Below are 12,091 nucleotides of genomic sequence, written 5' to 3'. Positions count from 1 at the left end.
TTAAATATACATGCAAACACATTTTGTGCATGACTTGGGGTCCAAAATAGCTGCGCATTTGTGCTTGATTTTCTTTATGCTCCCTAATCAAATAATGTTTGAGCACCGGATGACCTTGGGTCCCCATTTCTTTCAAAATTGGTTGAAAATTATGGCTAGACAGTCTCAGGTATCTAACCCGTTATTGAAGACTGACCATTATTTTAAAGCTTAAATTCGCCACCTCAAAAAAGGATCAGCCAGCGAAATTAGCTAAACCCGCGAAAAAGTCTCAAAATACTGCCCGAACTCGCAAGCTGGCAAAAGTGGTGAAGGAAGAAGTTACTACGACTAAGGCCGGCAGCGTTGCTAGTGCCAGTGATGGCAAAGTCGTCAGTTCCAGTATGCGAGTTCCACCCTTTGAGTGGTGCCAAACGTACCCTGGTTCCGTTTGCAGTCTTAGCAATTTTTCACCCAAAACGGATGGCTATTGGCAAATGAAGATTGCCTCGTGGAACGTAAATGGTTTGCGTGCGTGGATTAAGGTAGGAGCTTCATTCTTCAAGTATGACATTTATTCTAGAATGGTGGTTTGGATTATCTCCAATCTGAAGCCCCAGATGTCTTGTGTATTCAGGAGATAAAGTGTGCCAAGAAGGACATTCCTCCACTAGCCAATATTGGTGAATACACTCCTCATTGGTATTCTGCAAACAAGCCCGGTTATTCTGGAACAGGTCTTTACACCAAAATAAAACCCCTTAACGTAGTCTATGGCCTCGGTATCTCTAAACATGACACGGAGGGCCGGATTATCACGGCTGAGTATGAGCACTTCTACCTTATCAACGCTTGTAAGTGAGGTTTTAAAACTTTAAATCGATTTCAGATGTTCCAAACTCTGGACAAGGACTGGTTAGACTTGATTACCGGACAAAGGAGTGGAATAAGGATCTTTGTAAGTACATCAAGAAATTGGATAAAGAGAAACCGGTTATTTTGACTGGCGACCTCAACGTTTCTCACGAAGAGATCGGTTAGTCCTGTGTCAATTACTTGACTTGCCCCTAGATCTAGCCAATCCAGCAGGGAATCACAGATCTGCTGGTTTTACTGACGAAGAACGTCAGGGTTTTTCCGAAATGTTGGCTGATTGCGATTTAGTGGACACATATCGTCATTTTTATCCAACTCGTGCGAGGGCCTACACTTATTGGAGTGCGCGTCACAACGCTAGGAAGTCCAATTCTGGCTGGTGAGTTAACCTCTTTGAGCTCTGAATCCTTTGTTTTATTCCTTTAGGCGACTTGATTACTTCGTTGTCTCGCGTCGCATGATCTCCAGCGTTGTTGATCAAGAGATTCGGTGCGGAATTCTTGGCAGTGATCACTGTCCCCTTGTTCTATATTTAAATTTTAAGTGAGAGATTACTCATCTTAACTCCATTTGACGCATTTACTTCAATAAAGTATTTTTTATAGCTGCGCTTGATTACGGTCCAGCTCTCGTATTCATTCCCGGTTATGAACCGATAAGGGCAGAGTTAACCTCCGGGTGAACGTTAGGGTGGTGGAAATTACAACTGCTAGTCTGGATTTCAGTTTTTGTTGATCCGGGTGGACAGCCCGGTTGTTATTGTGATCTAGGGTGACTGAACAAGAGGGAGTGGCTTTGCGCACTTCTCAGAAGCGCTTGTCGGCGGGCTGTCAGGCAATTCACTGCCTCAAATCCACAAAGTAGCATTTGTCGGACACGCTTTGTAGCGACTTGTGAACAGGAGCAGGCTTGGTATGAGGCTATTAGCCTCGTAGAAGTCCCTCATTAGGACAGGGTAGACTCGATTCGTTAATGTGCCGCTGGGATTTGATGGAGGGGGAGTTCGCATGCCGGAGGACCACATTCAGGTGAGACATCTTATCGGTAAATGGAATATGGGATGAGTTCTTCAATCCCTCACATTTATTCGGTGTGAAAGGGAATTCTCTGGCGTAATGGCTAACAGTCTCAAGTGGTGCTACGGTTTACGAGAGGCTCAAACCCAGAAAAACAGGCTAAATGCGGCGGCACTGAGATCTTAGTGTATCTAGAAGCGGAATAGAAAAATTGTGCTCGACAAGGTTGACAGGCCATAGGAGTGATGTGACAAAATTAATGAAATAAATCGGACATCGTGGCGGGCACTTCCTCTGGGCAATTTTTGAACCTGTAGGCGTCTCAGTACTACAACACGAGCGAAAGCCTTAACCGCCAACAGACTGACAACAGAATCTGTCTTTGACAAACAAGGGCAGTCGGGGTGTGGGGTCAGCCACCACTGAAGAGCAAAAAATGGAACGTTTGTTTACCCAGGGGCGAATCATGTCTAGACTAGGGTAAACTGCTAAAACAAAAGCGCTGCTGCACGTTGGCGACCGGCTGGAGATGCACAACGCAAGCCGCCATTACTATTTGACATGACAGACTTCCGATTCACTTTTTTTGAGAATCACAAGCTCCTACATTTGGGCGGACCATCAATAAAAATGGGGGGGGGGGGGGAGCAGGTATTTTGTAATGCATAACATTCGACGCAACAATTGCTCCGCCCTTCAGTAGTCCAAATTAAAGGCTCCACCCTCGAAACAGTGGTACGTGACAATCTAGAAGACAAAAAGGAAGAATTTGCTTTCGGCAGAATCTAAGTACCTAATGCATTGTTTAGTGCAGTCAGGACGACCATCATGGGAAACTAGACAAAGCAAAGAACATTCGATGTCACCAGTTTAGCACATTCGCCTCAGAACCTTGATCAGGAAGTCACCTCACAAAGGAAGCACGAAAAATGAAACTCAACTCCTGTTAAAAATACTAATTTCAAGCACTCACTACAACAGCTACCTCGGTGAAAAAATGGCATGAAAAGTTGGGCGCACTACTAGCCTGTCTGCCCTCAGTCCTGATCATAAAAATAATGAGAATCCGTTTCCCCCCCCCCCCCCCCCAACTTCGCTACTTGCAGCGAAGTTAGGCCATCCACCAGACCGACATTGATATAAACTTGCGGGAGCCGGGGCACACCACGCATTGGCAAACACTCCTCGATTCACCGCACAAGACTAGAGGCCCCCCCCCCGGTCAGTGAGATAGGCCACCGGATGCAAAAAGCACAAATGTAATGCTCTCGGGCACAGCAAAATGGGACTTTGGTCTCGATAAGTCGCCAATTCGTCTTTCGTGAAATATAAAGTCGACCCACCTCGATAGTGGAGGCACAACGTGTAAGGAGGACTCCGTCAATATCTATTCGGCGCACACATTTAAAGCTCAAATAGCATGAACAAAAGCGATGATTCAAGGCAATGTGGGCCAACAACTCAACTCCAACAACAAAAAGAACGAATTGCCCAAACTATCATTATAAATATGTATATATGAAACGAACGCCTCAAAAGGGTTTTGAATGCACATGAAAAAAAAACAGTTTTAATGCCCGTAAATATACTGGTATGAGTGTGGCGACGCGGGTGAGGGGAGGATGGACGAAAGGAAGTAGGAAAAGACATGCGCTTGTGCGTTGGAGAACGGAAATGAGTACAATACTTAAGGGAGAGAGCTTTTCTGCCTCCGCTAGCTAGCAGTATGCAGAAAAATGAGCACTCACAGAGAAACGCAAAGGGAGGAGGGAAGAAGTGATCCCTTGTGAAAATACGGTATTGCTGATGTGACAGATACCAAACAGACATCCTCTTCGCTTACACGCACACATACACAAACACAGAAAGGGGTACACGGGGACGCAATGCAGAGTTAGATGGTCGCAGACGGTTGGTAGAGGGCCTTGATAGCGGATCTGAATTGACGTCGAATGATCTCACGAGCAGCTTTCAGTGTGGGTGTCAGCATTCCGTTCTCAATTGTGAAAGGCGCCGGTGAGAGTTGAATGGCCTTAACCTGTAAGTAAACAATGGCGTCACCGTAACTGCGCGTCTCAACTGTATTCCCACAAACAAAATATCACGCTTTAAAAGGTCTGGTTGACAAGTCACTCCTCATCAAACAGGACAGCTGAACGTGTTATATCTAACTCCCACATTTGCAACAGAGGAAGTGAATTCCGAATTTCTTAAATCTTGATAGAACTGTGGTTCTTGGACTAGATTTCTGGCGAGAGTGACTATGTAGACGACTAGACAGTATTGCAGTGTTAAAGGGCGACGCAGAAATGCAAACATTCATTTATCATTCCTACAAAATGGAGCATTCAGTTCCTTTTAATGGATGAATCTCTCCCTTAAGCAAACCGCTGTAACAAAGGACGACGCAGTTTGAAATTGTATCGAAATACACCATCGCTTCACTTGCGAAGCCCCTCACTATAGCCATGAATGCTGTATATCGGATCCAAAAAGGTTTCTTCTAGGCCCAAAAATCTCCTGCCTTTCCGTCCTCGCGAGTGAGAAAGATTCCACCAATTCAAACTGATAAAATTAATTGCCAAGCAAAATCCTACGATGTCATTTCTCCTCCACGTTGTAATAGGAGGAATGTACCGCATAGAAAGCTGGATATTGACGGAAGCCTCATCACAGCATCTAATCGCCTCATTTGGAGTTGACCTGTAGGTAAGCTTTAAGGTCAGCCCTTGAAAATGTTCTCCTAAAATTACCAAAATCTCAAAACGGAACAGCCAAATCTACAAGGAACCTTGAGATCAAAGTCTTACCACTCGTATCTGGCCTTTAAGCAAATTAGACAATCTGTCGATACTACTTATAACAATTGAGCAATAAATGAGAAAAGACCTAGAACGAATTCCAGCCAAGATTTCCACGGGTTAAATTCATTCGGAAAGACGTATGATTGACAGTTTGTGAGACCGACACTTCAAAATTAGAAATCATGCTATGCAGTCATTCAGTCAATCATGTTACATCAAACATTTCCGACAAACTGCACCACCTTTAGATGACACCTTGATAAAGTCGGAGGCGGCTGAAACTTCAAAACCTGACGCCACACGAAAGGCGGTGTCTCTATAGTAAAATTGATCTAACTCGAAAGTAAACGATTTTGTGCTTCAAGAAACCCAAAATATCATCATAAAGAAATGATCCAATCAAAATCTAACTGAAGTTGGCTGGAAGAATTAAAAGAAACCCTAGAGTTTGGAAAGAGTTCAGCATGGCGGTTGAGTACGCAAAGATATTCACAGCTATTCTTTCAACACCACTCCAATTGCTCAATTCTACTTCATAAACAAAGCCTCCTTTAAAAGCAAAACAGACGCAAATCCTAGCAATGAGGTGTTTATAAAACTACATTTACCTCTCCTTCTGCCTTTAAGTGATCGATGGCAAAAACGGTAAATGTACCTGTTCGAAGCCCTTCAGTCCACGAGCTTTTCCGAGTGCACTGAGATCATCAAGCACCGCTTTAATCGCGGGTTCATAATCACACAACTCTTCTATGGTCATCCGGGTGCCATGAACCACAAAAGTGGTGTTATCGACGGTTGCAGCAGTGACAGAAGGAGGAGCTTGTTCTCCAGAGGCATTCACATCGCCTCCATTTTGAGGACGAGCATAGCCATTGAGGAGTTTGGCCTTGGAGCTGTCGCCATTGGCTATCTCTGATCCCGCCTTCGAATTGATATGCTGTACCAGAGTTTCAACCTCGGGGACAACTATGGCAACTGGGTAAGCTTGTTCCGTGTCACCGTCCACGAACACCTGACTCACGAAACGACTTTCCAAGTAGACCCACTCAATTTTCTCGGGGGCTACGTATTCACCCTGAGAGAGTTTGAATATATGCTTACAGCGATCCACGATTCTTAGACTGTTTTTCTGTAAAAGAAACAAAACAGAATGCCAAGCATTTTGATGATAAGGGAGCCCTTTATTACGTGAAGGAGAAGAATAAAGGATTTATAATTTGGGTGACATTTTTTCGTGGTGCTTGTTGTTCCATCCCTATACAGTCAAAACGTAACTAGCTTTACAGCACATTAAAATTAATCGAAGGAGGCCCCGAATGCAAAGTTTGGCTATGTGACACGCAAAAGTTTGCTTCAGGACCAGGCTTGCGCAAGATAAGGTAGGCTCAAATGAAAAGCTCCTCACAGGCTGTTCACGAGGTCTGATCCAGTGGAGTTGTTGGCTTACTGACTTTTAGTTGTAATGTAACACAGTCCAAGAAAATCCTCACTTTAGTTGCATCACCATAGTTATGGATTGCCTGATGGTAGAGATACCAAAAACCTCACACAGTTCAGCTTTGGTTTCTCCTTCAGGCACCAGTTTCACATACCTTGTGGCCATGTAGTCATCCACAATTGTAGTGAACTTCGAACGAAGTGGGGTGTCAGTTTTTTGACGTTTCCCCAAGTCCATCAACCTCCACGTAGCTGGGTCGTGATTATCTGGAAGGCAAGGTGACCCAGACCTTCACGAAAGAGCTACTTTAGTGAATTAATTTAATGGGACAGGCCTAGTCTTCTGTCATCATCCTCTGGGTGCTTGCCGCCTCCACGAAATCGAAGCTAAACATGAGTTACAGGCCAGTTTGCAATTCATCTCTCTTGGTGATGCGGATTAACCTGACAATTTACATCCTTTGGGATATTGGGTATTGAAGCAATCAAAACGTGAACTTCGAGTCGTCCACAAGTGTCAGTGGTACCTGCCCCAAGTGACTCTGATTTTCTATAGGCTTCAGCTTTGACAAGGCTTTGATAACCAAAGTTCGATGCATCTAAATAACTTCTTTCAGAGCCAAACAACAGTTTGAATCCCATTAAGCTAGAGTCTTGACGGTGGGTGGAGTATTAACTCCTGAATGACCAGCCTTGTTCCCGACTGTCAATCGACGTCTTAGCGGATCTGCTGATCAAGAAGACATTGGCAACTACCTCATCGAGTAGACCACGGATGCGAGCTGCCAGGACCCTAAAGAAGGTGATTCGAGGAAGTGAAGTTCCATGCATAAAAAAGCGCCTTGAAGCTAATGCTACCACTGAAAGGATCTGAGCTATCCCGCAGACGGCACGAGACCTTTGAGTTTGAATGCATGAATCCAGGTTACGAATTCCCCTAAGGGTACCTCGCCAAAGGGACTGGATGCTATGACATACAGCGATTCGGCGTGGATTCAAACAGCATCTAATCTATCACACAGCTCTAACAAAGGAGGTTGAGGTACGTCATCGGGTGTGACGGACTTTTCTCCTCCCAACACTCCATCCTTTGCAACTGAAATACATTTCAAAGCATTAGCTTCCAAACTCCGTTTCGGTTTCTTATTTTAAGGGTAGCCTCAGCTCACATCCCAGTCGGCTTTGCAAGATTGAAGCTGTGGAAGAAATAATCTTGCAACTTATCATTCTACTATCACCTGTCCATCCTATAAAGTGTAGGCTTGGAGACCATAAGGGCTTTAGAGCAAACAGACTATTGAATCGACTGTCAAGTGGGCTAGCTGTGTGCCCATACTTTTAAGATTTTATGGTTCAGAGTGGCAACCTATTTTCACATGCCGGCGGCAAAAAAACTCAGAGTCGGACAACAAAGCAATTCAAGTAGAAAACTACACTTATTAGATTTGTCGTATTTCAAATGACGCAGTACCTCCACAACGGTAAGCAAAAAACTTACAGACAGGTGGGCAAGGCCATCTTACGAGTGCCGTCAAGTAATGGGGACAGCAGTAATATAAACAATAAAAATAGGGGAAAAATGAACAAGGATCGGTGAAAAAACTGAGTCGACGATACGCACTACTGCTCGTTAAGTGAGGAGCATTCTGAGTGTAGTGCAAATTTATCACATAATCTCTTCTCCCGTCTTACAGGAAAATTTGTGACGGCCGAAGTTGGAGTGACCACGCCGAGTGCCAGAAACGGTGAATGAAATAAAAAGTGGATAACTAGGAGGCTACATTTGTTAACATTTTGGTTATTAAAGGCTCCAGTCCTAAATGGTGTGCGGGTAAACGCGTGGCTCACAACCTGCGCGAAAAGTACCCCTTGCTACGAATGCAATTAAGATGAGGGAAATGGCAAATACCCGTGAGCACAGAATGCATGTGAAAAGCGGTATGGATGAAGCTTACCTCCGTCCAAATCCCCACGTCACCAGTATGCATCCAGCCTTCGGAGTCGAATAATTTGGCGGTGTTGTCCGGATCCTTAAAGTACCCGGATGTACAGCTTGGCCCCTTCACGCAAATCTAAGGCAAACACAATTCTCAAGCTAGGTAGTAGCTTAGCAACCGGACTCATGGAAGCGGCTAGGATGTGTTACAACGATTCTTCAACAATTTGAACTCTCAACTGGAAGTTTTGTAAAGTGACAGCAAAAATCAAGTTTTCTTCGTGATGCAAGAGAAGACAATTTAGCACTTCAGAAATGCGAGTACCGCTTTAGGCTCTATCACAATCAAGACAGCTCAAGACGCCGAAAAATGATGCGTTTAAGCAAGAAATAAACGCACACACACAGTACGCTGGTCGACGATCCAGAGAGCCTCGTTATGATGGACAATTTAATCCCAAAAATGAGCCAATCACTTGAGGCGGTGAAATTGAGGCAGTCATAGGAACTAACCTAAAACTTTGCATTAGTTAATAGCAATAGGGTTTGGCTAACGTTACCATTAAGGTGTGATCAACGTCTTGAGCATCGCACTCATCAATGGTGGACTTAATCGTAAAGATCATCCAGTCACATGGAAGAGGGATGATCTGAGCTCGGTGACACATGCTGCAGTGGCAGCAGCAGTAGTGATGACGACTGACTGACGTTAATATTTCACTATAAGACCTAAGTGTGCAACCGTTCGGTACCAGAGACCCAGCACAACATTTAACTTGCGAAAAAAGGCAACATAAAAACTGCTGTCATATTGAGTGATTTAATACCTGATTTAGCTGTACATTTACATATGCAGACTTTTCAGTCTGTGGGTTGTACCCCGGCCCGGTGCCATGGCCTTCTGGTCGTATTTGTGGTTCCCTTCCCCTTTCCCCAAGCCAATCTATCTATTAATAATACAGAACGCTACGCCGAAAATTGAGCAAGTTAACGAAGACCCAACATTCCACTTCCATTAATCTGACATTGTGGAGGCAGATATGAAGGCAAATCAGCAGCACTATTCCAAACATACTTTCACATCTGCAATACCGGTTATTAAGGCCGTTTCTAACATTGACTTTGTCATGGGACTATCACACTATTATGGCCATATAAAGTACACCAGTGAATGGCGTAAGGATTTCCGTTCTAACAGAGGATATCAGCATTTAAAATGGGTTAATTATGCTGGCTAATGAATAATCACAGAAAGTGATGTTGGAAGTGGTGGACAAATCAAACGAAAACCACGCGAATTAGCATCCGGAGGGCTAAATTAGTGCCGCAACATAATCATCGTGATTTGTCCTTCCCTGGGGTCACGCCATAAAGACGTGCTACAAAGGTTTTCTTGCAACAAGATGCTTAGGAGTGAAGGAATTGCTTGCATTTCGCTTGGTTGGATTTTAATCAGGCATCCTAAACTTGGGCAACCTCACTTTAAACGAGGGACACAGACGGAAGTGGAAATTTATCCATTGAAATATTCGATGGGAATTTTTAAATAATCATTAAATATGTATTGAAGTCATCATAAAACCAGTCCAAAACCAGGAGACGGCTAAGTAAGCAAAGTGGAGAAAAGAAACTTTTATCTCACTTCGCCCTTGTTGTCACGCTCAGCTACGATGCCCATCGAAGGGATGTCCGCCAATATGACCTTAAGACCAGGCGCTGGAGCACCGACGTGTCCACCTTCGCGGTCACTGGCATTTGCCGAGGAGAGGGAGCCCAGAGTCTCTGTTGAACCGTACCCCTCGAAGACCTAGAAGGGCAAAAGGCAGAAGTGGACGCTTGCAGATCTCACTTGTACGTGGCTAGATGTGGAAGTTCCTGAATGTGACCTCTGCTACCAGTCTCCCAGCCCCCGTCTACGGCTGTAATAAAGTTACCTCCTTATTCATAGAGTAAAGCAGCAAACCCACTCCAGTCAAACAGGTATAACTTCGTCAGGTTACGTTCACTAGTCTGAAAAAATCGAAATCGCCCGTAAGGGAAGAGTTCGCAAACGATGGCATCGTAAAAGTCAAGTGTGAGCATTACCTGAGGACTTGACGCTGCCTCACGCTACATGAAGCTAAGAAGTAGGACAGGTGGGTGAATGGGTGCCGCCTAAGCTGTTACCGTGGTAGTGACACAACACTACATTGCCTACTTTGCTAAATGGATTTGGATTCAGGCGAATTCTCCAAAAAAACAATTAACACATATACAACATTAGCCATTCTAAATTGTTGGTGCAGTTCAAGTTAGACATCTACTTATATGAAGTCTAACATCACGACCGACGCATAAGAGCAATAAAGAGTAGGGCCGGTAATGACGCTCCAAAGAGGCAGAAGAGTGTCACAAACCAATTTTTATGGGCGCGTGCTTAAATTCTATCAAGCGCCCAAGACATAGATGTCTTTAGGAGGAAGACCAAGGGAGTACAGAGCGTGTGTACGTGATAGTTGGATGGGTAATGGAGGCTGTCAGAGCCACTTGTGGTTTCTGACTCGCTTACTTGTGGCGGTAGATCGAGTTTGGCCTTACAGTGAGTATTAGCTCGCTTAAAATACATCATACGTAGTATCAGGGCGGGGGGAGGACCGAGCTAGAGAGTGACATTTGAGGGTTAGCAATAAAAACCTAAGCTTCAAGAAACTCAAAATCGGGAATTTTCCTGAGGTCAGAATCGGTTATTGCTACGCCTTCGCCTTTCGTATCACCAAATACGGAAATTTTCCGTCAGTATTTTGCGAAGTAAGACCCACAGGTGCAGATGGTATCTGGGATGCTTCCAGCAGCGTGTCCACCGGTAGAGTACGATGTCCCATCCAGTTGACTTCCTGTCTGACGTAAAAAATTACTTTTCTACGTTTGAGCAAAATCATTTCAGCGATCCATCGATTGTGCTCCAGCCGATAATCGCTGGCGTAAAAGCCGGCAACTGTTTTGGACCCCGTTGGGGCTTCCAAAACACGTACTTTGTAGCCATTTTGTGACCTTGAGACCATCGCTGAGTTGGCCGAGAGAAGCTTAGGACATATTAGCGCTTCGGCTGGTGATTGGTGGTTTCGTACGGAATAATTCTAAGCTGTACTACAAGTCATTAGAAATTTATGTGGTAGAGCTTGCTTGAATATGTCAACGAACCCCTGCACTTGCCTGCTGAGTTGGGGGATGAAACAGCGGAGCGAATGCATTATAGCGTGTTGGTAGCGAAAGTGGTGAAGCTTTCGAGAAGCAAACTGCGTCTCGCTATCTATGACTAACGTCTCTGGAAGCTTTTGTTGCCTAAAGATATGGAGTAGCACTTGCAGCCTCTTAGTGGCCAAGGTATCGGTGAAAACTTTTGAGAAATCTTCCTCACTCATTAGTAATGATGAGAACTTTTAACAAAGTGAGTGAGACTTTTGTAAATACGTGACCAGTAAACAAAACGTCTAGCTGATGCCAAGATGACCAGTGTAAAATTGGTGGTGTCCTTGAAGTTAGTGACTTGGACAAAACAACACATTTTCCAAATATTAGCCTTTGCACAGTGAGTCACGGCGGTGAAATGGTGGTTTGAAGTCTTTACAAGGTCACCAAGGCAGCCACTTATTCCCAACGAAGCGCATTGCCTACTTTAACATTGTCTGAGTTTGTGTCCTCTAAAACTTCAACAGCAGTCATTGAGAGAGCTCGAACATGAATAAAGTAGGAAGCTGAGATAGCTTTTTTATGATCTCCTCCCCCTTTGATCAACATCTGATACAGATTTAGCTTGCCAAACCAGTTAAGGCCAGTCGGGTTGAAGCTCCCCTTCGTGATTTGGCACGTTTCAACGAATGATGTACCCGCCATTAACATCGGTGGTGATTTGTGTGGCCTGATGAACCTGTGTTTTGTCAAGTGGGTGCCACAGATCCCTTGACATAATGGTGATGCCTGAGACAGTTTCCAGATCTAGCCATGCTGGACAGTCATTGAGACGGAGGGTAATGAGCCTTCACTGACCTTGTACGTTGTCTTAG

At 44.5% G+C, this 12,091-nt stretch overlaps 2 protein-coding genes across 2 annotated transcripts; one reads left to right on the top strand and one right to left on the bottom strand. All coding sequences in view use genetic code 11, as the record gives it.

Moving 5' to 3' along the window:
• Window positions 1-151: 151 nt before the first annotated feature.
• Window positions 152-1,719, top strand: EGR_00709 (DNA-(apurinic or apyrimidinic site) lyase; the record flags this gene model as incomplete). Its single annotated transcript, XM_024489958.1, has 8 exons — window positions 152-169; window positions 210-524; window positions 563-833; window positions 869-1,015; window positions 1,051-1,234; window positions 1,282-1,370; window positions 1,461-1,533; window positions 1,626-1,719. The coding sequence occupies 8 exons, from the start codon at window positions 152-154 to the stop codon at window positions 1,717-1,719; spliced, it is 1,191 nt and encodes a 396-aa protein (XP_024355361.1).
• Window positions 1,720-1,983: 264 nt separating this feature from the next.
• EGR_00708 (Long-chain-fatty-acid--CoA ligase) lies at window positions 1,984-11,089 on the bottom strand (the record flags this gene model as incomplete). The annotated part of the gene is made up of 7 exons (XM_024489957.1): window positions 1,984-2,062; window positions 3,782-3,909; window positions 5,331-5,804; window positions 8,068-8,184; window positions 9,691-9,855; window positions 10,597-10,686; window positions 10,847-11,089. 7 exons carry the CDS (start codon window positions 11,087-11,089, stop codon window positions 1,984-1,986), a joined length of 1,296 nt encoding a protein of 431 aa, XP_024355360.1.
• Between the last annotated feature and the right edge of the window lie 1,002 nt (window positions 11,090-12,091).

Source organism: Echinococcus granulosus (assembly GCF_000524195.1).
Source record: "Echinococcus granulosus chromosome Unknown EG_S00003, whole genome shotgun sequence".
Lineage (NCBI taxonomy): Eukaryota > Metazoa > Platyhelminthes > Cestoda > Cyclophyllidea > Taeniidae > Echinococcus > Echinococcus granulosus.
Note: the sequence above shows the minus strand (reverse complement) of the source record. Positions and strands in the feature narration are given on the sequence as shown.